The 27,215-nt window shown below is 36.7% G+C and overlaps 1 protein-coding gene across 15 annotated transcripts in view; it reads left to right on the top strand.

Annotated features, from left to right (window-relative positions):
• Nucleotides 1–27,215, top strand: part of Dnah12 (dynein axonemal heavy chain 12) — a 277,734-nt gene that overhangs the window by 54,039 nt on the left and 196,480 nt on the right. For 14 of the 15 annotated variants that reach the window (XM_087182321.1, XM_087182331.1, XM_087182327.1 and 11 more), the window contains 10 exons: nt 7,930–8,115; nt 9,202–9,402; nt 14,118–14,312; nt 18,457–18,578; nt 18,674–18,956; nt 22,799–22,918; nt 23,187–23,343; nt 23,547–23,719; nt 26,128–26,280; nt 26,704–26,943. In XM_087182321.1, the coding sequence (XP_087038447.1) occupies nt 7,930–8,115; nt 9,202–9,402; nt 14,118–14,312; nt 18,457–18,578; nt 18,674–18,956; nt 22,799–22,918; nt 23,187–23,343; nt 23,547–23,719; nt 26,128–26,280; nt 26,704–26,943 (1,830 nt within the window). The remainder of the gene's footprint in view (nt 1–7,929; nt 8,116–9,201; nt 9,403–14,117; nt 14,313–18,456; nt 18,579–18,673; nt 18,957–22,798; nt 22,919–23,186; nt 23,344–23,546; nt 23,720–26,127; nt 26,281–26,703; nt 26,944–27,215) is intronic. The other variant, XM_087182333.1, reaches the window with a different exon arrangement.

Here is a 27,215-nt window from a genome sequence, read left to right on the forward strand (position 1 = left end):
GGAAAGCCCATCAGAATCACAGCAGACTTCTCAACATGAACCATCAAGGCAAGAAGAGCTTGGAGTGACAGATTCCAAGCCCTAAAAGAAAACAGCCTCCAACCCAGATTGATGTACCCTGCAAAACTATCTTTCAAAATGGATGGAGAAATAAGATACTTTCATGACAAAGAGCACCTTAGGAACTTCATGAATACCAAACCAGCACTCCAAAGAATTTTACACAATAGCCTAGGAACAGACATTGAGGATCACAACCCCAGGAAGCAAAGCAGAATGAACCCATCTGGCATGACAAGAAATTAAACGTAAAGGGGGAGAACCCAACAAAAAGAAAAAGTCATGGCAATGACAAGTCAATACGTTTCAGTTATAACCATCAACATTAATGGTCTCAATTCACCAATCAAAAGAAATAGACTGGCAGAATGGGTCAAGAAGCAAAATCCAACAATATGCTGCATACAAGAAACACACTTAATTCAAAAGGAAACTCATAGACTGAAAGTTAAAGGGTGGAAAACAATACTGCATGCGACAGGAACCCGAAAAAAAGCAGGAGTAGCTATCCTCTTGGCAGATCAAGTAGATTTCAAACCAACACTAATTAAGAGAGACAAAGAAGGACACTACATCCTTGTAAAGGGAAGAATCCAAGAGGAAGAGATGACCATCATAAATATCTATGCACCAAACACTAGTGCACCCAACTATATAAAACAAATACTAACGGACATGAAAAGCCATATATGCACTAATACAATTGTAGTGGGGGATCTCAACACCCCACTGTCACAAATAGATAGATCAACTAGACTAAAAATAAGTAATGAAACACTAGAACTCAATCGAACTCCTGAACAAATGAACTTAACAGATGTTTACAGAGTCTTCCACCCCACAAAATCAGAGTACACATTCTTCTCAGCTGCACATGGGTCATTCTCAAAAATAGACCACATACTCACACATAGAACATGTTTAAGGAAGTGCAAAGGAATTGAAGTGATCCCCTGTATATTATCAGACCATAGTGCGATAAAATTGGAGATCCATAGCAAAAGAAACTCAAAAAATTTCATAAACACGTGGAAATTGAACAACACACTTCTGAATAATCAATGGATCACAGAGGAAATTAAAGAAGAAATCAGACAGTTCCTTCAATTAAATGACAATGACAATACAACATATCGGAATCTATGGGACACAATGAAAGCAGTCTTACGAGGGAAATTCATAGCAGTGAATAAGCCCATTAGGAAAACAGAACGAGCCCAATTAAACAGCCTGATGCTGAACCTCAAGCTTCTAGAAAAAGAAGAGCAGGACAACCCCAAAGCTCATACAAGGGAAGAAATTATAAAGATCAGAGGAGAAATCAATGCAATGGAGACTAAGAGAACAATACAAAAAATCAATGAAGCCAAGAGTTGGTTCTTTGAAAGAATCAACAAAATTGATAAACCTTTAGTCAACCTTGTCAGAAAAAGGAAAGAAAAGGCCCAAATCCATGCAATTAGGAATGAAAAGGGTGAAACTACAACAGACCCAGCAGAAATCCAGATGATCATCAATACCTACTTCCAGAACCTATACGCCAATAAGATGGACAACACAGAAGAAATGGACAGATTCCTAGATACATATGAATCACCAAAGTTGAATGAAGAAGACCTAAAAATTCTGAACAACCCAATATCAACCAATGAAATTGAAAATGTAATTAAAAACTTATCACCTAAGAAAAGCCTGGGCCCTGATGGCTTCACTGCTGAATTCTACAAGACATTTAGAGAGGAACTGCTGCCACTACTGTTTAAACTCTTCAATGAAATTGAAAGGGAAGCAATACTCCCAAATTCATTCCTGGAAGCAAGCATCACCTTGATCCCCAAAGCAGAGAAAGACCCAACTGAAAAAGAGAACTATAGGCCAATCTCACTAATGAACATAGATGCAAAAATCCTTAATAAGATACTGGCAAACAGAATGCAGAAGATCATCAAGAAGATCATACAACCTGATCAAGTGGGATTCATCCCAGGGATGCAGGGATGGTTCAATATATGAAAATCAACCAATGTAATACACTATATCAATAGAGCCAAGGACAAAAACTATATGATTATCTCCATAGACGCAGAAAAAGCATTTGACAAATTCCAACATGCATTTGTGATAAAAACCCTACAAAAACTTGGAATAGATGGTCTCTACCTCAAACTCATAGAAGCCATCTATGAAAAACCAACAGCCAGTATCATACTAAATGGTCAAAAACTGAAATCCTTCACACTCAAATCAGGAACAAGACAAGGATGTCCACTATCACCCCTCTTGTTCAATATAGTTCTGGAAACATTAGCCACGGCAATTAGACAAGAGAAAGAAATAAAAGGAATAAAGATAGGAAATGAAGAAGTCAAATTGTCATTATTTGCAGATGACATGATACTCTCTATAGAAGACCCCGAGAACTCCACCAAAAGTCTTCTAGACTTAATAACCAAATTCAGTCAAGTAGCTGGTTACAAGGTCAACACACAAAAATCAGTAGCTTTCCTCTACACGAATGACAGACTCACTGAGAGAGAAATAGGGCAAATAATTCCTTTCACAATAGCATCCAAAAAACTGAAATACCTAGGAATCATCCTAACGAAAGAAATCAAAGACCTCTTCTCTGAAAACTATGGCACTCTGAAAAGAGAGATTGAAGATGATATCAGAAAATGGACAGACATCCCCTGCTCCTGGGTAGGAAGGATTAATAGAGTGAAAATGGCCATACTTCCAAAACTGCTATATAGATTTAATGCAATTCCAATTGAGATCCCAGCAGCATACTTCATAGACCTTGAGAAAACAATCCAAAAATTCATTTGGAGCAAGAAGAGACCCAGAATAGCAAAAGCAATTCTAGGTAACAGAGACATGGCAGGGGCTATCACAATCCCCAACCTGCAACTATACTACAAAGCTACTGTGATAAAAACAGCATGGTACTGGCAAAGAAACAGGCTTGAGGACCAGTGGAACAGATTAGAAGATGCAGAAACAACGCCAGACACACTCAGCCATCTCATCTTCGACAAAGGAGCCAAACACCCTCACTGGAGGAAAGATAGCCTCTTTAATAAATGGTGCTGGAAAAACTGGCCTTCAACTTGCCAAAGATTAAAACTAGACCTGTATCTCTCACCATGCGCTAAACTAAAATCAAAATGGATTAAAGATCTAAATATTAAAATAGAAACTCTGAACCAGTTGGAACAGAGGTTAGGTAGAACCCTTGAAGACCTCAGTGTAGGAAAAGATTTTATGAACAAAACCTCAGTTGCCCGTGAACTAGCACAAACAATCAACAAATGGGATCTCTTCTTATTAAAAAGCTTCTGCACAGCAAGAGAAACCACCAGCTGTGTGAAGAGACAATCCACAATGCGTGAAAAAATCTTCACCTGCTCTTCCTCAGACAAAGGTCTACTATCTCGAATCTGGAAAGAACTTAAAAAGATCAGACCTCCCAAATTTAAAGACCCAATCCAAAAATGGGCATCTGAAATGAACAGACATTTCTCAGACAAAGAAGTAGAAATAGCAAATAAATACATGAAAAAATGTTCAACATCACTGGTCATTCGAGAGATGCAAATGAAAACAATGCTGAGATTCCACTTCACTCCAGAAAGAATGGCTGCTGTCATGAAATCAACCAATAACAAATGCTGGCGGGGCTGTGGGTCAAGAGGAACCGTGCTCCACTGCTGGTGGGAGTGTAGACTGGTGCAAGCACTGTGGAAATCAGTATGGAGATACCTCAAAGAACTAGGACTGGAAATCCCATTTGACCCCACTATTCCACTGCTGGGGATCTTCCCCAAAGAATTAAAAGAATCATACCACAGTGATATATGTGCACCCATGTTCATAGCAGCGCAGTTTGTAATAGCTAAAACTTGGAAACAGCCCAAATGCCCATCAACTGGAGACTGGATAAAGAAAATGTGGTTTTTTTATAAAATGGAGTACTGCTCAACCATAAAAAATGAGAAATTAGAGACATTTATAGCTAAGTGGATGCACATTGAGGCAATACTCTTAAGTGAAATAAATAGGACACACATGTGTAAATACCGAGTAGTTTCTCTGTTGTGAGAAACTGAAAGTGTAAATAAGAACTAAATATATAATAGGTCATGTGAAATAGGAAGAAAAGGGGCAAAGGGGAAGGAAGTGGGAGGGCTAGGGGAAAAGATAGAAGGGAATGGGATTAATATGAGAAAATGGAAAAATAGGAACAAAATTTTTATAAATAGGGAGGGCTGGAGGGGTTGAAGGGAGGGCTGGGCAAGGGTGAAAAACAAGAACCAAGAGAGACTATGTAAAGGTGCAAATTTCCAATGATGAATGTCATTATATTGTATACCTAAAATGTACCAATTATTAGAATGAATAATCGATAATGTAAAATAGGAAGAAAAGGTCCAAAGGGGTAGGGGTAGTGGGAGGCACAGGGGAAAGGAAAGAAGGGAAAGGAAAAAATGATGAGAAATGGAAAAAATGGAAATAAAGTCTTTGTAAATAGGGAAGGGTGGAGGGCGTGAAGGGAGGGCTAGGAATGGGGAAAAAATAAGAACCAAGATGCATTATATAAAGGTACAATTCCCAATGAGAAATGTAATTGTGTTGTATACCTACAATGTACCAATAAAAGAATTTAATACAAAAAAAAAATAGTTCACTGACAGGCTGATGGGTGGCCCACTTTATCAGAATATCTTAATTTAGTGTTGTTAGCTTGCTGTTTTAATATTTATTCATTTGATTCCTTGAAGATGTATTAGTCAAATAATATCTTTCTGTAAAAGTACTTATTTCATTTCTCATAGCCCTGGAGATTATTTTAAGGTTTTGATTTATTTATTTTAAAGCAAGGAATAAATAAATATTCTTTTTTTTTTCCTCTGTGATAATAAAAAAAGGAAAGACTCAAATCCATGCAGTTAGGAATGAAAAGGATGAAATCACAACAGAACCTGCAGAAATCTAGAAGCCCATCAATACCTACTTTGAGAACCTGTATTCTAATAAGATGGAAAATACAGAAGAAATGGACAGATTCCTAGATACATATGAACTACCAAAACTGAATCAAGAAGATATAAAATTCTAAATAAACCAATATCAGCCAACGAAATTGAAGATGTAATTAGAAACCTGCCAAGAAAGAAAGCCCAGGCCCTGATGGATTCACTGCTAAGTTCAACAAGAAATTTAGAGAAGACCTAATGCTGCTACTTTTCAAACTCTTTAATGAAATTGAAAGGGAAGTAATACTCCCAAATTCATTCCTGGAAGCAAGTATTACCCTGATTCCAAAACCAGAGAAGAATCCAACCAAAAAAGAGAATTACAGACCAATCTCCCTAATGAACATAGATGCAAAAGTCCTTAATAAGAGGGCCGGGGATTTAGCTCAGTGGTTCCACCGCCTGCCTTGCAAGTGGAAGGACCTGAGTTCGATCTCTGGTACCAAAAAAAAAAAAAATCCTCAATAAGATACTGATAAACAGAATGCAGCAATTCATCAAGAAAGTTATACACCGTGACCAAGTTGGATTCATCCCAGGGATCCAGGGATGGTAATACACTAATTAATAAATGTAATACTCTATATTAACAGAGCCAAGGACAAAACCCATATAATCCACCCATTCATGATTAAAAAAAAATCCTACATAAAATTGGAATAGATGGTCTTTATCTCAATCTGATAAACCAATCTCATAAACCATCTATGACAGCCAACATCATTCTAAATGGACAAAAACTGAAAGCTTTCACTCTAAAATCAGGAACAAGACAAGAATGTCCACTGTCACCACTCTTGTTCAATGTAGTTCTGGAAACACTAGCCAGAGCAATTAGACAAAAGAAAGAAAAGGAATAAGGATAGGAAAGGAAGAAGTTAAATTATCGTTATTTGTGGGTGATATGATACTCTACATAGAAGACCCCAAAAACTCCACCAAAAGACTTCTAGATTTGATAATCAAATTCAGCTGGATATAAAGTCAACACTCAAAGATCAATAGCCTTCCTGTACATGAATAAGAAACTCACTGTGAGAGAAATTAGAGAACCAACCCCTTTCACAATAGCATCCAAAAAATGAAATACCCAGGAATCAATCTAATGAAGGAAGTAAAAGAACTCTATGTTGAAAACTACAGTACTCTGAAAAAGGAGATGGAAGAGAATATCAGAAAATGGAAAGCTATCCCTTGTCCTTGGATAGGAAGATCCAATGTAGTAAAAATAGCCACACTGCCAAAACTGTTATACAGATTTCATGCAATCGCAATCAAAATTTCAACAGCATATCTCACAGAATTAGAAAAAACAATCCTAAAATTCATTTGGAACCATTGAAAAAGTTTTTACCAGCTATTCATCAGAAAAAGGACTACTATTTAGAATATATAAAGAACTCAAAAAATTCAGATCCCTCAAATTTAAAGACCCAATCAAAAACTGGGCATCTGAAATGAAGACACTTCTCAGATGAAGAAGTGGAAACAACAAATGAATATATGAAAAAATGTTCAACATCACTGGTCATTTGTGAAATGCAAAGTAAAACAATGCTGAGATTCCATCTCACTCCAGAAAGAATGGCTGCTATCAAGAAATCAACCAATAACAAATGCTGGCGGGGCTGTGGGGAAAAAGGAACCCTGCTCCACTGTTGGTGGGAGTGCAGGCTGGTGCAACCACTATGGAAATCAGTGTGGAGATTCCTCAAAAAACTAAAACTAGAGGTTCCCTTTGACCCAGCTATTCCTCTTCTTGGTATCTTTCCAAAACTAGTAAAAGCATCATACCACATAGATATATGCACACCAATGTTTATAGCAGCACAGTTTGTAATAGCTGAATCTTAGAAACAGCCCAAATGCCCATCAACTGACCAGTGGATAAAGAAAATATGGGGTTTTATTTATACAATGGAGTACTACTCTTCCATAAAGAAGGATGAGCTTCAGACATTTATAGCTAAATGGATGGACCTTGAGACCATACTCTTAAGTGAAATAAATGGGACACACATGTTTAAATACTGCATTGTTGCTCTAGTGAGAAACTGAAAGTGGAAATAAAAATTAAAATATATAATAGACATTGGGAAATAGGAAGAAAATGTTCAAATAGGAAGGGGAACCAGGGAGGAGGGACAGAGAAAGGAAGGAAAGGACAAGAAAAAAATGTGAAAATAGAAAGAAAAAGTGGAAACAAAGCTTTTATACATAGGGAGGGGAAAGGGAAAAAGAAGCAGAATGGATCATGTATGTATAGGTGCAAATTATCTATGATGAGTGTTATTATGTGTGCCTAAAATGTACCAATGAATGTATATTTCTACATATATTTCCGCATATATTTCCACATATGGTATATATAGTATATATATCAACTTTCAATTTCTTTTTTTCCTTGGAAACTGTTTTTCTTTATCATACATGTTTACGGTATATAATGATTACATTCCTTGTATGGATTTGGTACAGGTACCTAACTCATCTGAATTTCTTGTTCCATCCCCTTTTCCTCCCCTTGTCCCCCCTTCCTCCATCTCTTGATCTTTAATTTTTGTACTTTATATACTTTAATATCTTACAGAACATTTACCCCTCATTCTTTTTTATTTTTATAATTTTCTTGTCTTTTTTACATTTATTTTTGTAAATGAATTTAAAGATCATTTTGTTAGTTTTTTTCCTCCTATTTGACTCTTTTGTTGTACCCATATAAATATATTAAATAATTTGAAGACATGTAATCATCATGCTATCAAAGTTTTGTCTATAGAATCTCTGTTTATAGAAGTCAAATGATATTATTGTTTATGTTTTTTACCATTAGGACTATATTCCTACTGTCTCCATTCTGTGCAATCCAGGAATGAGAGCTCGTCACTGGAAACAGATGTCAGAAATTGTAGGCTATGACTTGACTCCAGACTCTGGAACTACACTGAGAAAAGTTTTAAAATTAAACCTTACTCCATACTTGGATAAATTTGAAGTGATAAGTTCAGGTGCAAGCAAGGTAATCATAAAGATCAATAGCACTCTGGCAGGTTGATGCAGGAAGAGTGCTAGTTTGAGCCTAACCTGGGCAGCGTAGTGTGAGACTCTTTCTCAGAATTAAAAAAATTTTTTAAAGGGGCCCAGTGATTTAGCTCAGTGGCAGCATACCTGCCTTGCAAGTGCAAGGTCCTGAGTTTGATCGGTACCGAAAAAAAAAAAATTTTTTTTTAAAGGCCTGGGGTTGTAGCTCAGTGCAGAAGTCCTGGGTTCAGTCCCCAGTACTGAAAGACAAAAACAAAACAACCACATTTGAAATTCTTTATTTGATGAGTTTGTTGATCTAAAAATAATAGTTTTTGTTGTGGTGGAATGTATATAGTACTGAAGAGTAGTGGAAGGAGAATTGTGGTTAAAGGTGCAGAGTACTGAATAACAGTGTGTAGGAGTGTGTGTGTGACCAAAGGTTACTCTTTTTCACACACAAAGCATGTGCTTGCTTATCCTGAATCCAGACTAGAAATGGCCCCTTTGACTTCTTTGTAATTCTGCCACATCCTCCTGATATACTACTGTTAATACATAGTTATTCCAAGACTCCTGGATATTTATATATGTATGGCATTCAATGTGGGGTGGGATTCTAGAAAGTAAGTATGGCTCTAGAGTGAGGGTTCTTCAGATACATAGAAAGTATTTTCAGACTACCCACTACATGCAGAAAGGCTCCTTCAGAAAAAATCCAACAAGAATTTTATTCACTTGTCCATTTTAATTTAATACTTAGAGCAGTAGTTTTCATAAGTGAATTTTTTTTTTTTTGGTACTGGAGATCGAACTCAGGTCCTTGCACTTGCAAGGCAGTCACCGGAACCACTGAGCTAAATCCCCAGTCCATAAGTGGATTTTTAACAGCTACATTCTTCATAGGAAGTTTTAAATTATGAAATAACCCTTTCTAACAAAAATGTATTATATAGTCACAAAATATCTTAAAGAAATGATAGTGTAATTTACTAAATGTTTATTGAACTATCTAGGAAAAGCCAATATAGTAAATAAGTTCCTTTTTTAACCCACTGTGCTATTCTTTATTTCTCCTTTTCAGGAATTTTCTTTAGAGAAAGGCATGCATACAATGATCGGAACTTGGGATGCTATTTCTTTTCATATAAGTCTGTATCGTGATACTGGAGTCTATATTCTTTCTACAGTAGATGAGATTCAAGCAATCCTTGACGATCAGCTTATAAAAACTCAGACAATGAGAGGCTCGCCTTTTATCAAGCCATTTGAAAAAGAGATCAAGGTATGTTAAATGTGATAGGCAGCTCTTGGTCATTTATACAAGTCTTAATTTCATTACATATATAATACTTTCTTGGAAATAAATCCATTTACCAAGTACCTTTTAAAATGTTTTTCAAATCATAAAACTATACCCTTGATATTTTATCAGGTGAAATATAGGAACAAATATTTTTAAGTTAACATGGAAATATATATAATAGATCTGAGACATCAGTGATTTTGAAAAGAAAATTATGTTTTATTAAAATTTTCCCTAGTGACCGTGATAGACTTAAAAAAAAGTTTATATTGTTTCTTTTCTTTTTGCGGGGGTCGGGAGGATGTGTGGAAGGTAGGGGAGGAGGGTGAGTCGGCAGCTTTCCAGGATTTGTAAACTTCATATCAATAAAAAATTAGAGTTCTAGGGCCAGGGATTTAGCTCAGTGGTGCCACCGCCTGCCTTGTAAGCGCAAGGTCCACAGTTCGATCCCTGGTACCAAAAAAACAAAACAAAAACCGTAGAGTTCTAAAGTTTAAAGAAAGGAAGACATTTTATTGGATACTTTACTGGAAAGGGGGAAAAGAGATAGCTACCTTGATAGATAAGATTGGGGGGTCTTCACTGCAAAAATTGGTGTCTGAAATGAACAGACATTTCTCAGACAAAGAAGTAAAAACAGCAAATAAATATATGAAAAAATGTTCAACATCACTGGTCATTTGAGAGATGCAGATGAAAACAACGCTGAGATTCCACCTCACCCCACAAAGAATGGCTGCTATCAAGAAATCAACCAATAACAAATGCTGGCGGGGGTGTGGGGAGAAAGGAACCCTTCTCCATTGCTGGTGGGAGTGCAGACTGGTGCAACCACTGTGGAAATCAGTATGGAGATACCTCAAAGAACTAGAACTACAGGTCCCATTTGACCCAGCTGTTCCCCTGCTGGATATCTTCCCCAAAGAATTAAAAGAATCATACCACAGTGATATATGTGCACCCATGTTTATAGTGGCACAGTTTGTAATAGCTAAAGCTTGGAAACAGCCCCAGTGCCCATCACCTGGAAACTGGATAAAGAAGATGTGGTTTTTTGTATAAAATGGAGTACTACTCAACCATAAAGAACAAGAAACTAGAGACATTTATAGCTAAATGGATGCACATTGAGGCCATACTCTTAAGTGAAATAAATAGGACACACATGTGTAAATACCAAATAGTTTCTCTAGTGTGAGAAACTGAAAGTGTAAATAAGGATTAAAATGATTAAAATGAATAATTGATAATTTGAAATAGGAAAAGGTCCAAAGGTGTAGGGGTGGTGGGAGGGGAAGGGGAAAGGGAAAAAGGGAAAGGAAAAATTATGAGAAAAGAAAAAAAAAAGGAAATGAAATCTATGTAAATAGGGAAGGGTGGAGGGGGTGAAGGGTGCACAGGTTATGGAGAAAAAATAAGAACCAAGCTTCATCATGTACAGGTACAAGCACCCAATGCTAAATGTAAACATATTGTATACCTAAAATGTACCAATAAAAGAATTAAAAACAAAAGATTGGGGGGTCTTGGAGCTGCCTCGCAAGCACAAGGTCCCGAATTCGATCCCTGATACCAAAAAATAAAGATTAGGGGGCTCTGGAAAGATGGAGGACCCAGCCTCCACATTCCCTTTGAGACAAGGTCTTGCTAGGTAGTTTGGGCTGGGCTTTGAACTCTAGGCTGTCTTTGAACTTGAAGTCCTGCCTCAGGGTCCCAACTGTTGGATTACAGGCTCATATCACCATGTCCAGTGCTGGAGGGCCTTTTATTCTTAGTGCTTTATACTGGGTGTTAGGACCCCCTCCCCAAATTTATAATAATCTGATTGGCTATTTTAGGCCCTAGGGTTCCACCCCAGGTACCATCTCTCAGTGCAGATTCTTTTTTTTTTTCAGTGCAGATTCTTAAGTGAATTTCATTTAGTTTTCTTTGTCCTGTCAGAAGAATTTACAGGTTTGTTAAGAGGACTTTACATACAAGATCGAGTTAGCCAAAAAGCTTACTGAGGCCTTCATCCTATTATTTCCCTGTCTGTCCCCCTTCCCTTTTTTTTCTTTCCTCTCCCCTCCCCTCTCCTCCCCTTCCTTTCCCCCTCTTTTTCTTTCCTTTTCTGGTGATGGGGATTGAACCTAGGGGACCCATACATGTTAAACACACGCCCTTATCACTGAGCTACACCCTCAGCCACAGTTGGTATTATTTCTAACTTGAGAAAGCCTAGACCAGTGGTGGTGAACATATGGCATGTGTACCACAGTGGGCACGCAGAGCCCTCTCTGACACTATGCGAGCCAAGTTGCCCAAGCATCAGATAACAGTTGTTTTTTCTAAACTAAAACCTCAGTATTCAGGTTTAATTGCAGTGTTGGCACTTTGTGATAAGTGGATTTGGGGTTGCAGTTTGGGCACTCGGTCTCTAAAAGATTCGCCATCACTGGCCTAGATCCTCTTTCATGGTGTATTCTTGTAACATGTAGTAAAGTTGTAAATATGGTTCTTTAATTATATTTAAACAACTGGTATGACTTTCTTTTAGAGTAATTAATGAATTATTGTCCCCATGAGAAAAACAAATGCTATTTGAGACTCCAAGATTATTTTCTATCTTTATAGGTGATGTGGGTAATTATAGAAAGCATACGAATAATGGTAATTAACAGCTTCATGGTGTAACTGAGCACAATGGTTTTGCCCTTTGGTGAGTGCAGTCAATAAAACACTACCAGGAGATTTAAGACTGAAAAAGGTGTAATACTTTCATCAAGTAAGGAGACATGAGGATAACTCCCAAAGCAGTGTCTCCCTGAGTAAAGGAAGCAAGGGATTTTTACTGGGGAAACCATACATATTCATACTGGAGAAACTTGTCATGGTGGGCACATTGCTGAGCAGGGTTAGAAATCATGTTTGTTCTCATACATTGCATGTTCAAAGATAGTAGACAGTAGTCCCCTCCTACCATGCAGAGAATTTAGCATTCTAACAAGATTATAACGAGCAAAGTTTATTCTATGTCACCTAGAAAAGGAACTGGGTAGCCTTAGCTGGTTTAATGCAGTTCCTGTGGTTTTCTCTGGGAGATCTTATCTAAAATAAACAACTTGGAAGGAAAGGGTGTTAGCAGTCAGGACCTCCATGGGGTGTAGGGGGGGAGCACAGATGCTTAACCTTGTAAGTTTCTGTCCAGCAACTAATAATAGATAGTATCAAAAGTTAACTGGGGCTGGGGATTTAGCTTAGTGGTACTGCGCCTGCCTCAGAAGTGCAAGGTTGTGAGTTCAATCCCTGGTACTAAAAAAAAAAAAAGTAACTGGGGGTTCTATAAATTGGGGAAAAGACAACTCTATTGTTTGCCTAATACTGATTGATTTTTAACTATAAGCCAGATACTGCTCTATGGGCTTTACATTTATTAACCAATTTAATTCTCACAGCAGACCTTTAAGGTAGGCACTGTTATTATTTATATAAATGGGCAAAGAAACCAAGACACAGGAGGATACCTAATTTGCCCAAGTTAACCTAGTTAATAAATGACAGAGCTGGGATTCAAATCAAGGTAGTTTTTTTCACCAGCTACAATTTTTATTTGATTTTATTTTTAATTGACAACTAATAACTATATATATGTGTGTGTGTTGTACATTATGATGTTTTCATATGTTTACAATATAGAATATTTAATTTGAGCATAAATAGCACTTTATTAAAGATTTTGGTTGCCTTTATTTGGCAAAACAAAGAGTAGTGGTCTTCCAAGAGAATATGATGTTGGATATTTCCTATGAAATGGGCCTGCTGAGTTATCCTAATAGGATCGGATGTCTTTTATAGAAAGTTCTTATGTAACAAGAGGAACTTAAAAAACAAATTTAAAATGCTCTGTTAGAGCTTTAAAAGAAGATGAGAGGTCTAATTTCTTGATACATAGGATTTCATGCCACATACAGTATTTAAGAACAATGGAAAGAGATTATATAGTCTTCAGCTAATAAAATTATCTTATTAAGTCTAGGCAATGTGTGAGAATAAGGGAGCTTGTTTTTTAAAATTCTTTTCAATTTTTCTTTTCCTTTTCCCTTTCTTTTCTCTCCAAATTGCATTGATGTAGAGCAGGATTCCACAACATGGAACTGTTGATATTTTGGGATGAGTATTCTTTTTTGGTACTGGGGATCGAACTTGCGACTTTACACTTGTGAGGCAGGCAGCACCACTGAGTTAAATCCCCAGCCCAGGATGAGGAATTTTTTGTTATGGGGGCTGTCCTGTATACTGTAGAACATTAACAGTATTTCCATCCTCCATCCTCCATTGTTGGCTCTGATAAATGAAAATATCTCCACTGTCAAATGTTCCGTGGAGTGGGAGGAAAAACATATGGTTGATAACCACTCACTCACATAGAGATAGCTAGCTATATTTGGGGGGGATTTGGGGTGGTTCCCCTTAGAGTTTAGGAAAGTGGGTTAAGTAACATTACAGTCACTTCCAAATGTGAGTTCCAATGATTTAGGAAAACTTTAGACCTCCTAGAGTTTATCTGAGCCTTTGTGAGATATCCATAAATAACCATAAGCTGTAAACTATTTGAATTAATACAAAAAAGATAGTAAAATTTTAAATACATTTTTTCTGTGATTTTTAACTTTTCTTTAACAACTAGAATTTACTACAATATGCTTTTCATTAAGGCCTGGGAGGACCATCTGATTCGAATACAAGAAACAATTGATGAATGGTTAAAAGTACAAGCTCAGTGGCTCTACTTAGAGCCCATCTTTTATTCTGAGGACATTATGCAACAGATGCCAGAAGAAGGATGTCAGTTTCATACAGTAGACAGACACTGGAGAGATATTATGAAATTTTGTGCAAAAGATCCAAAGGTGAAATGTTTGTTTTCTCTCTTTCAGTAGGTGAACCTTTGTTTTTGGATATTAAAGCATTGGACTACTTTTTTTCTGATTATGAAAAGAAAGCCTACTCCTTGTTTGCAAAATAGAAAGTTCAGAAAAATATAAGAAAATATAAAATTATTAAATAATTTTACTTTTCAGTTTGTAACATATATTATGTATAACTTTTTGGTATATGTAGTAGAGCTACTTCACATGTACATTTAATTCATTTGTCTTCTACTGTGTACATACAATCACTGCTTCCTTCCTCACAAAATAAATAGATAAATAAAACAGGGAGAGGGATTAGTTCACATGACTTTCTATATGCAATGAAGGGGAAAAAAGAATCTACTCTCAGTTGGTCTCAAGCCTATGTGTTTCTCCTAGTGAGTATGACACCTTGTTGCATGTAATTTTAATGTTAAAATACACGTATTTTTATATGTGTAGTAACACAGATAATAAATATTCATCTTTTAAAAATCTAGTATTTAACTTAAATAACAATTCGTTTCAAAGTGCTAGACTTATTGAGAATCAGTAATATAGTGAAATTTATAAATTTCAAGAATTTTTGTCTTACCTGTTGACTTTACAAGGTTTGTGATAAATGATTTCCTTTGCTTTATTTTTTTTTCCTTCATTCAGGGGATGGGACTCAGGAACTTGAGCTTGTGAGGCAGGGATAGCACCACTGAGCTAAATCTCTGGCTCAATAAATGATTTCTTGTAGATCAGATGTTGCCAGATTTTTCTGTGGTGGGTCAAATAGTAAATATTTTAGGTTTGTGAGACAGAGTTTTTCCTGTCATTGTAGTAAGAAAGCAGTCAGAGATAATATGTAAATGAAAGGGCAATAATGAAATTTGTTTTATGGACACACATTTTTGTGTATCATGAAATATTATTTTTTGATTTTTTAAAACTTAAAAGTATAAAAATAATTCTTAGCTCATGGGCCATATGAAAATTGGCAACAGGCTGGATTTGGCTGTTAGTATGTAGTTGGCCAATTCCTTCTGTAGACTGCTAAGTTTATGGTTCATAGTTGTGAAAATAAAAATTAAGTCACACATCAACCTAACAGACTTTTCCTACATCATTCAAAAAGATACAGGAGAAATAAAAACATATATGATGATCATAACTGCTCTAGTGTCCTTGTGTGTATCATTTAGGGTTCATTATAGAAATAGGTTTAATTACATATATATTGTGATGGTTGATTGATTGTGTCAACTTGAGTAAGAGAAGCTCAACTAAATTGGCTCAGCAATTCCACACCTTAGGGTGTGAAAAAGCCACCTTAGGGGGGCTTGTTGCCTGGATGGTATAAAGGGGAAATGCAGGACAGATCTGCTTCTGTTTCTTTGGAGGAGCTCCAATCTTCACCTTCACCTTGGACATCATCTCATGGTTTCCAGTGCAGACTCTTCAGCCTCCTCCACTGCAGATCCTTCAGCCTTCCGGCACAGACCAGTGGGCCTCGTGAAGTGGACCTGCACAGAACACTACAGTGAGCTCCAGAGCTTTGACTGGATCTATCAGATCTCCAGTGTGTAGTCAGACCCTCTGCACTCTTCCACATCTGACTCGGGGGGTGGTCACTGTAAGCCAATCTTGTCAATTTTTATATATTTGTATATCTTGTATTATATCTGTTTCTCTAGTATACACTGACTGATACAGAATTTGGTAGCAGAGAAATGGGATCATTGCTGTGACTGTACCTGACCATGTGGTTTAAGAACCTTTGGAACTGGCTTGTGAGAAGAGTTTGGAAAGGATTGGAGATGCCAGCTGAAAAAGTATAGCTGGAATGCCTTAGGCTGTACTTGATGGGAGATTCTGGTCAGAGCTAAGAAGACTAGGATGCTGACAGAAATGATGCCAATAAAGACCACCCTTGGGAAGTTTTTGCTGGGAAGAAGGACTACATTGGCTGTTGGACTCCAGATGATGTGTGTTATGGCTTGGCAGAAAGTTTGTCTGCATTTTGCTCGTTCCCAGAGACTTTGGGTGAGACTGAGATTAAGGGAAGTAGACTAATCTTGCAGAAGAAATTTCAATGTTGAGGTGGTGGCATGGCTTCTGTAGGGGGGTTAGCCAGATTTATGTTGAGAATCGAGCAAAGAGCCCAGCAGAATGATTTAAAATGTTTTGAGTTTGGCTAGAAAGAAAACTCTAGTAGAGCTGTGGACTGCAAAGATGGAGCCTTAGGAGATCTTGATTGCTAAGAAGGAACAGGAGAATAGAAAAAATGGCCTGAGGGAATCACAAGATACAGCAGGACCCCACCCTTTGCAGCCCCAAAATTGCAAGCATAAAAGTCTTTACTTTGAGAAGAGAGCCCCAGAGTACCATGTTCCAGAATGGCAATGGCCTAGGGAAGTTGTTCATTGGAATTTGGTTCATAGGCACTGGATCCCTACAGCCAAGAGAGAAAGAAGCCTAGTACTGCTCCAGCTTGCAGCAGACCTTGGCGTCATCCACATGGTGCTAGTTTTAGGTGCATGCAGAATGCAAGATTTGTGAGGTCAGGAAGGCTTCTACCCGGATTTCAGAAGAAGGCCTGGGAGACCTGGTCTGAGAGGTCAGTGTGAAGCTGGGAGTGTGAAGCCAAAGTTGCAGTAGAGACCCCAAAAGGTTAGAGAAACCAGGAACGTGGATCATCTAAGGAAAGCTGCAAGAAGTAAGCAAAACCAGCCAAAGAAAGAAGCCATGGGACGTATAACCACTAGAAATTCCACAGGGGTGGAGCCACTCAATCCCTTTGGAGTTCAAAACTTGCCAAGGATGCTGGAAGTGGAATTGTGAGATTTAATGTTTGCCCTGCTGAATTTTCATCTTGCTTTATTTCCATTCCTTACTATCCCTCTGTAACTTTTGGAATGGAAATGTCTATCTTGTGCCATTGAATGTTGGAAATGTTTAACTTCCTTTTCATTTGTACAGAGGTTGCCTTAAATCTCAGAGGAGACTTTGGACTCAGACTTTTCAGCAATGCTGAAACTGTTGGGACTTTGGCAACTTTTACTAAATACCCTTTGGATAAAGGGATGTGCATGAGTCTTTAGGGGGCCAGGGACTGAATGTTATGTCTTGTGCCTAGATGTCCCCCAGGGCCTCATGCAGTCATAGATGGGGCTTTTTCAGAGGTGGCTAGATCTAGAATGTGTGATGCTAGGATCTATTCATGGTGCAATGCTGGGATCAAGGGTATTATGATTAAGGATGTGAGTGCTACCCACCCTAAGTAGCCTGGATGAGATATAAGAGAGAAAGAGCTGTGGTCAACCCTTGTTGCTTTGCTACATCCTGCCTGACATGAACTGTTTCTCCTCTGTGATCCCTGTCTGCCATGCCACCCTGCCTTGGAGCCCCCCAGTTATGGACTGAAACCTCTACAAACCTTTCCCCCTTTCACTTTGGGTATTGAGTATTTTGTCTCAGCAATGAGAAAAGTAACTAATATATTTATGTATATATACACAAATACACACAAACACGGTATATAAAGGATTTACAAGGTAGGCTTACAAATGGCTGACAGCAGAGTCAGATTGAAGAATGCAAAAGTGGCATCTTCTGGGTGCTGGAGAGCCAGAGGATCCAGTCACAAGTTGAAAGCCTAGAGCTCACTGTGGAATCCAGTGTAAATCCATATTAGGAAGCTGAAGGATCTACATTAGAAGGCTGAAGAGTCTGCGCTGGAAGCCTGGAGACAGATGTCCAAAGGTGATGGTGAAAAATGGAGCTCTTCCGAAGAAGCAAGAGGGGAGACTTCTTTCTTTCTCTTTTTGTTTCATCCAGGCTACAAGCCTATTGGTTGGTGCCATCCACACCCAGGGTGGGTCTTGTCTTTTCAGTAAATCAATTATCCACACCTGGGACTGTGCTAAATCAATCCATTAAGTGTTTCTTATTCAAGTTGACATCACAATTAACTATCACACCTTGGATAAGTATATTTTTTGGGGGGTAAGAATATTTATGATTTATTGAATATTTTTTATATTACAAAAGATGTTTCACGCAAATTTCATTAAAGTTTTATAATTTTAACCTTTTGGACATATGCTTAGTTCTTATATCTAATGTGTTTCTTATATGAACATGTCTCTTTCAGGTTCTTGCTGCTACTTCTTTAACAGGTTTATTGGAAAAACTGCAGACCTGTAATGACCTTTTGGAGAAAATTTTGAAAGGACTTACTGCGTATCTTGAAAAGAAACGTCTTTTTTTCCCTCGGTAGGGTTGATAATTAATTGGGCCATAATTTGAAGCATTTTCTGATGTGTGATGAATTACCACTAAAACTTTTGTATTTGCATGTTTTTCTCTAGTTTTTTCTTCTTATCCAATGATGAAATGTTAGAAATTTTGTCAGAGACCAAAGATCCACATAGAGTTCAGCCTCATTTAAAAAAGTGCTTTGAGGGCATTGCTAAGTTGGAGTTCCTTCCCAGTTTGGACATTAAGGCCATGTATAGCTCTGAAGGTGAGCGAGTGGAGCTGATTGAACTTATTTCCACATCTGCAGCACGAGGTGCTGTAGAAAAGTGGCTCATTCAAGTAGAAGATCTAATGCTCCGAAGTATTCATGATGTGATTGCAGCAGCCAGGCTGGTATGTTTCCTAAGATTTAATGTATACCTCATATTCTGCAAATGCTGTGTTTTAAGGGTTTTGAATAGGTATCAGTAAATTAATACTTAAAGTTCATGCTATTTTAAATAATGTATTCTTTACTTCTTTGTTACTAACATTGTTATTACAATATTAGCAAGTATTGATAATAATATATAATTAACCATTATGAAAGAAAATATTATGAGAATAATAAAAGGTATATTAATTTAGAATGTAGGAGGTTCCAGTGATAGACTTTTAGAGGAAGTAATGTGGACACTGAGATCTAAAAGATAAGTAGGAAATAACCAGGTAAAGAGCAGGTGAGAGAGCATGTAGGTATCCTGCATAAATGCCCTGGGATCAAAAAGAACTGGGGATCATGAGAATCTAGTAGAAGACAATTGTGTTTGGAGCAGTGCTATGGCTAGCACTCATGCCACTTGGGGCGGTCCTTTAATTTGCCACCCTCCAGCATCTGAATATGTTAACTTACTTAAATAGAAAATTAAAATGATTATAGAGAAAAACATTCATATTTTGATGTATTTGAATCTTTGTTGTGTTAAAATGGAGTAAATTCTTATAATATAATTTTCCTTTTGGCCAATAATACTGCCCCCAAAATGTGTTGCTGGGGTGGACCCAGCCCCAGCCTCAGCCCCAACTCCAGCCCCAGCTCCACCCCCGCCCCCACCCCACCCCACCTCCAGCCACTGGTTTGGAGTAAAGTGAGTGCAGCAGAAAGTAAAGTTAGATGAGGCTGGAAAGGAAGGAAGTTAGGAGACTAGATTTCATTTTAAATGCAGTATAAGGCTAATAGTATTTTAATGGGGGAAAAACATAATCTGATTAATTTTTTATGCCACTATGGCTGTGGTATAAAGAATGGATTAGTGAGAGAGAGGAAAACTGGAACGCAAGATTAGGAAAACCTTGGGCTGGGGATTTAGCTCAGTGGTTCAGCCACCCGCCTTGCAAGCACAAGGACCCAAGTTCAATTTCTGGTAGCAAAAAAAAAAAAAAAAATTAGGAGAACCTTTTATTAGCCAAGATGAAAGTTTGGCACTAGGCAAGTGGCACAAGATATGGAATAACATAGACAGCTTATAGATATATTTTATAGTTAGTTTCAATAGGTCTTGGTGATAAATTGGTTGTAGAATACAAGATCGAGGAGGGGAAGGTCTTAATATTTACTTTAAGGTTTCTGATTTAAGAATATGGGTGGTATTTACTTTTCGGCAATGTCTGCAAAAGAAATAGGTTAGTGGAGACTTGGAGAAAATCAAGAATTTAATTTTAGGTATGTTAAAATTGAGGTAGTTAGTGGCTATGTCTAGTAAGCAAACAATTGTACCCTTCAACACTTGCTGATCTATAGGTCAGTCCTTCTCAAACTTGGGTGTTGAACGATCTAATTCATTTACTGTTTTTACACAATAACTAAAATACTCCAAATGAGATGAACAAACATTAAAGGACATATAATAAACTTGAAAGAAATATAACACTTGGGCACTATATCTATCTCTCTTAATGTGCTCCAATTAACTTAATGTTGAGTGATACGTATTTATGTAATTTTGCCGTTAGGATCAGAAAGGAGCAGTCATGTAGTAAATGAGTATCTGAAAAAGTCCTTGGAGCTTTACATGCAGCAATTCACTGCATGAGTGAGGTGGCTTTTTTCTTTCATCAAAAGTAATATAATCTTGGGCCAAGGATTTAGCTGCGCCGCACCTGCCTCGCAAGTGCAAGGTCCTGAGTTCAATCCCCGGTGCTGGAAAACAAAAAAAAGAATAATATAATCTAATTTTCTTGAAGTGGCTTTTTTGTTCTGCTTCAGTGTTCTTCCAGATAAATTTTAATTTTTTTCTCTTTTATTATTTATGGTTCCAAACAGATTAAAAACATATAGAAAGTGTTAACATTGTTCACAAAAGTATTTTCTTAGTATAGAAAATTTCCTTTCTGTATACCTAGCAATAGCTCTCAATGGCTACTCATCTTTCTTTAAAGCTTAGGCTAGTTTATCATTTGCATTTATTTATAAATACTGTAATAAGCATTTTAAAATAATATGTATCTATATCTTTTATTCCCTTAGCATTCTTATATCTAACATGCTGCTATTTGTTAAAAGTATAGTTTCCCTTATCTTCAACTTTTAAATTATTTTTCAGTTTTTTAAACTTTTGTAAAATTTTATATCTGCTGTTATCATTTTTATTGAAGCAAGGTTTTTTTTAGTGATTAAGACTTCCACAAATCTGTGTAAATGCCTTTTAAATATAACATTGTTAGGAATAAGTGAAAGTATGCTTTAAACTCTGTCTTAGTTACTTTCTCATTGCTAGGACAAAATACCTGACACCCACAAGTTAAAGGAGCAAAGGCTTATTTTAGCTCACAGTTCATAGAGGTTTCAATCCATAATTGGCTGGTTCCAAGGCAAGGTGGCATGGCAGAGGGGCATCACAGAGGAGAAATAATCCTTGACAAGCAGGAAGAAGGCAGAAGGCACCAAGAAGCAGCCTGTCTTCCATCTTTCCATATATTTTTTTCTACTGGGGATTGAACTTGGGTCCATGTGCTTGCAAGGCAGGCGACAGAACTACGAGCTAAATCCCCGGCCCTTTCCTTTTATATTTTATCCAAGATACCAGCCTATTGGCTGGTACCACCCACACCCAGTCTGGGACTTCCCATTATCCATACTCAACACTATGCTAAACCAATTTAATTATCACACACCATTAATTTATTATTACACACTCCAGATCTATCCACCTATGAAAAGCTCCACCTATGAACACATGAGGCTTGGGGGGAACATCTAGATACAAACCATATAAACTCAAAAACAGATTGTTCAGTGGTTTATAGTTGAGCATATATAAATATTTGTGTAACCTGATCATGCACTGTTTTAGAAAAGCTATGGGTAAATAATATAGGATTTCTAGTTACTAGTTTAGTTTTCTATTAGATTGTATAGTATTTTCAGTTAAATCTTAGCATTAGTATATATAATCCATTTGACTTCATTTTTACAGTTTAATGAAACCTTTATATTTTCATTATAATAGAAGGAAAATGTATTTTATATAAAAACTTGACAACTTCCACAGCAAAGGAACATAAAAATCACAGAAATAAACTTCCAGAAGAATCAACATTCAAATCTGTCCAGAGATAGCTCATAATTAACATGTTGATGCTCATTTTCCATTTATTTTATTAATAAATGTAATTTATAACTAAATTATATTTCAGAATTAGAATAATGATTTATAAAAGTACAAAGGGGGATCAAAACACATGATAAATGTTTTAAATTTTTAAAAACCTATTACAAAGCCAGGTGTGGTGGCACATGACTGTAATCCCAGCACTGGAGAGACTGAGGCAGGAGAATTGCTGTGAGCTGGAGTCCAGCCTGGCCTATATCGTAAGTTAATGGCCAGCCTGAACTACAAAATGAGACCCTGTCTCAAAACAAAAAAACCCAAAACAAACCCTATTACAGTAAAAGACACATTGCCAAGAACAATGGGATAAGTGTGTTCAAAGCAAAAGGGAGTTTTTTTAGTATTTTGAGGGAGATTAATGGAAATGTGTCTTTTACTATAATAAAATGTTTTATTTAAACATTAACTGTATTTGTGATCACCCCATTATTCAGGTCTTTTACATAATCTTTTAAAGTGTTTCATGACTAAATGTTATTCTGACTTGCAAATATAGCAGACATTTTACTTTTTTATTGTTATACATTTAGGGTTTTTTTTCCTCTTGCAGTCTTTTGAACTTAGAAATTCATTTTCATTATTTAGGCTTATCCAGAATCTGCGAGAAGAGACTGGGTTAGAGAGTGGCCTGGCCAGGTTGTACTTTGTGTTTCTCAAATGTTCTGGACTTCTGAGACCCAAGAAGTTATAAGTGGTGGAACAGAGGTAAAGCATTATTTGATTTTTAAACAACATTCTTTTTTTCATCTATAGTTCTTGATCGGCATGTCTATTCTATTCTCAATTTCTATATATAGCATTAAAATTATGCAATTCTTATGCAATTCTTTTTACTAGGTTAGATAAAAATCACTGTATTCTATATTTCATTTCTATATTGAGATAGGTTATGAAGCTATAATTGAATAAATATATAAAATACGTGTTTTAGGTAAATATAAAACATGAATCAAATTGCTTTCTTATTTTGTAGGGATTAAAAAAGTACTATAAGGAACTCCAGCATCAACTAAATGATATTGTAGAGTTGGTAAGAGGAAAGCTATCTAAGCAGAACAGGATCACTCTGGGGGCTTTGGTTACAATTGATGTCCATGCTAGAGATGTGGTCATGGACATGATTGAAATGGGTATGTGACTATTTGTTTAATATTAAAGGTAAAATATTGATAGTTTCTAGAAACAAAGGCATATACTGTATGTCTTTCTCAGTAGAATTTCATTTGCATGATATTTCTAGGAAACATTATTTTAATATTTGTTATAGAAGATTATAAAATACCTATTTTTCAAATTATTTCCATTTAAAGATTGTGTGTTTTATATTTTCTAGCTGTTTCACATGAGACTGATTTCCAGTGGCTTGCCCAGCTTCGTTATTACTGGGAATATGAGAATGCTTGTGTTCACATCATTAATTGCAATGTAAAATATGCTTATGAATATCTTGGCAACTCACCTCGACTTGTCATTACTCCTCTAACTGACAGATGTTACAGAACATTGGTATACATTTAAATTATTTTAATTTACACAAAGATTCCTTTGTGATGTGGCATAATATTTTTATCTTCATTTATTGTCACACTTGTAATTTTGAATACAGCTATCCCTTCCTAATCTCCAATTCTCTTTATGTAAAATTGTAATGAAATTTATTCAGATGCTTTTGTAGCATACTTGAGTGTTCTGACTTCTCTTGTATAAAACTCTTGGATGAGTCACTTCTATTGAGAATGATTAGAAAAAAAGGGACTGGAGATATAAAAATAAAACCAGAGTGTCAGAAAATAATATCAGTTTTTGCAGTTGAGTACTAGAGAGATGACAGGAGGATGAGAAAAGTACATTTGGGTCTTAGAACTTCATATTAGTGCTGCTGTCTAGGAAGCAGAGAGCTGAAATGTAAGGAGTGGTGCTGAGGTTGGGGCTCAGTTGGGAAGCTAAGAAGACAGAACTATGACTATTAAAATCCTTGGAATATGGTTTCCAGATAAAATACAGGACTCCTAGGTAAATCTAAATTGTAAAAAACAAATACAGTCGTGTATTACTTAACAATAGAGATACGTTTTGAGAAATGCATCATTAGGTGATTTTGTCACTGTGCAAACATCACAGCATGCTTTCGCAAACTAGATGATAGAACCTACTACACACATGGACTGTATGATATGTCATCTTATATGCAGCCCATTTTTGACTGAAACATTATGTGGTACATTATTGTAATTTTTACTGTGTCCTAAATATAGCAAAGGATATACTTATAGTACTAATTATTTAGTATTTATTTGAAATTTAAATTTCACTAGGGCATTCTGTATTTTTGCTCAGTCTGGAAGCCCAACGTGGGAGTAGAGGAAGGGCATCAATAAATATCAGTCCACTTATGCTGAGTAAATAAAACTAAAATATCTTCAGCTGAGTTCTCTTTTTTTTTTTCTTTTTGGCACCAGGGATTGAACTCGGGTCCTTCTGCTTGTGAGGCAGGTGGTGGCACCACTGAGCTAAATCCCCAGGCCTTCAGTTGAGTTCTCTAGAAGCAAAGATGAAAGGAGGATTCCCCTGCAAATGGTTCCTTAAGAAATACTTTCAGTAAGAACCTATAAGGAAACAAGGACAGCAAAATGGGACAGGAGAAAAAAAAACTAAACAAAGATATGGTTTCAGCCTATGTATAGCTGTTGCCAATCTCCAGGGGAGGTTTGGAATATGAATGTCATCACAGAACTTTCCTGCTTTAAGGCAATGAGATCTGGCTTATGTACCCCTTTCTTGTCATTGGTTAGTCACCTCTGGACAGGGGCATGCATAAGCTTCCAGTTATTTGCTGATATGGTATTTCCTATTAGCTGATGGGAGTTCTTAGGAGAAAAGGGGAGCTCTGAGCTATTTGCTGCAGTGAAGCCTCACAACAATGGAGAGATGAATGCAATGCCCTGGTAAAGAGTATTTGGGTAGGAAACCAAAAGGTCTCTGATAAAACATTTCAGCAAACCCTCTATTTTTTTTCAGGAAGCTACCTGAAGGCAGGGAGTATGTCTGTCTTTTTTCTACTCTAATAGTGAACAAATACATAGTTATCCCTAAATATTTGTTGAGCAGATGACTCAAACATCTGTATATCTGGTACCTTGGTGAAGTGAGAAGCTGTGATACACTTGCAAGGCAGAAGTTAACTACTTTGAATTATAAAATCGGAATCAAATTAAACACTTGAATACAACTCTAGGCACTGAAAAACTGCATTTTAGTATATTTAGTATCCATAATAAAGGGAACACATTTGTGAGCAATTTCTGAGGTTTCCAGCAATTAAATTAATGGGCAATTAGTAGTATATTATCCATTATAAAGTTCAGGTGGGTAAAATATCATTGCTATTGGTGTTATTTACTTAGTCTCTATTGAGCTTTTAATATAAACATAAAAATGTTTATCATTTTCAAGGGTTTATTTTTCATATAGACTTACTAGGTTACTTTTAGGTTCATAGCCAAATTAAACAGAAAATATAGAGTTCCCTTATTCCCCATGTTCTTCCATGGGCACAGCCTTGAACCCTTAGTCCTATTTTTTTAAAAGAAGTTAAATTTCACACACTCCCATGGGTCCAAAGACAAAATATATCTATCCTTCAAAGGCATGCCTGCAGTTTACCCATCTCTTCCTACTAGGCCCTCTGTCCTAGTTTTCACCACATTCCAATAGCACCACAAGCTGGGCTCCAGGGCTTCAACACATGAGACTGGGGGAGTAGTCCAAAGCCAAACTGTAACAAGTCGTTTCTCTGAATTAACAGATAAGAATAGATCCATTTGGTAAGCAGTTGCCTGTGTGTGTGTGTGTGTGTGTGTTGTGTTTTCCCAGTTAATCATAGATTTCTTTTCATTATATTCTTTTCTTTGCAGATAGGTGCCTTCTATTTAAACCTTGGAGGTGCTCCAGAAGGGCCAGCAGGCACAGGAAAAACTGAAACTACAAAGGACTTGGCCAAAGCTCTTGCTGTACAGTGTGTGGTGTTCAATTGTTCAGACGGGTTAGATTATCTAGCAATGGGAAAGGTAGTTCAATTACTGAGTTAATAAATGTTACAAAGTTAGGTCGAACTGGATAAATTGAAGCAAATTAATGTTTAAATATTATTGGGGTTGTATATAGTGATGGTATCATTTTTTAAATAAAGTCTTTTAAAAGATTAGAAGTATTTTTGGGGTTTAAGCATTACTTGAATTGGATAAAGACGATGTTTTCATCCTTGGGGCTTTTGTCAAACTTTTGATTTTGACTTAAAAGTTTAAATATTTGATTTAAGAAGTGATGTCCCTTTCTAAGAAAAATCATTTACTTTTTTCTTGTCCCTAGTTTTTTTTTATTAGTACATGTTTGCAGTATATAATGTTTACATTCCTTGTGTGGAGTTAGTACATGTACATAACACATCTTAATTTCTTTTTTCATCCTCTTTCTCTTCCCTCTGTCATTAGTTTTTTAAAGGATTGGCTTCTTCCGGTGCTTGGGCTTGCTTTGATGAATTTAATCGTATTGAGTTGGAAGTGTTGTCAGTGGTAGCTCAACAGATCCTTTGCATTCAGAGAGCCATTCAACAGAAGTTGGAAGTGTTTGTTTTTGAAGGGACAGAACTTAAACTCAATCCAAACTGTTTTGTAGCTATAACCATGAATCCTGGCTATGCAGGACGTTCTGAATTACCAGATAACCTTAAGGTAATATTTTTAAGAGTATAAGTTTATCAAAAAGAACATAGTTCATGGTTGTATTATTGCATATGCACTGTGGCAGCAAGGGTGAGAATTGGGGGAAACGATGGCCACAGGACTGGATGAAGCTCCTTCTGGTTTCAATGGGCTGGCAAGAGTGTGAGGAACTGTAGGACATGTGGAGGGACACCTGGTAGCTGGCAGTAGTGGGTACTGAACTTAAGACTTCATACATGCCAGATGCTAACAGCAACTAGAGCTCCATAACAGACCCCCCC

This window comes from Heterocephalus glaber, unplaced genomic scaffold, assembly GCF_053883595.1.
Source record: "Heterocephalus glaber isolate CG9 unplaced genomic scaffold, H.glaber_assembly_v1.0 deba00001472, whole genome shotgun sequence".
NCBI lineage: Eukaryota > Metazoa > Chordata > Mammalia > Rodentia > Bathyergidae > Heterocephalus > Heterocephalus glaber.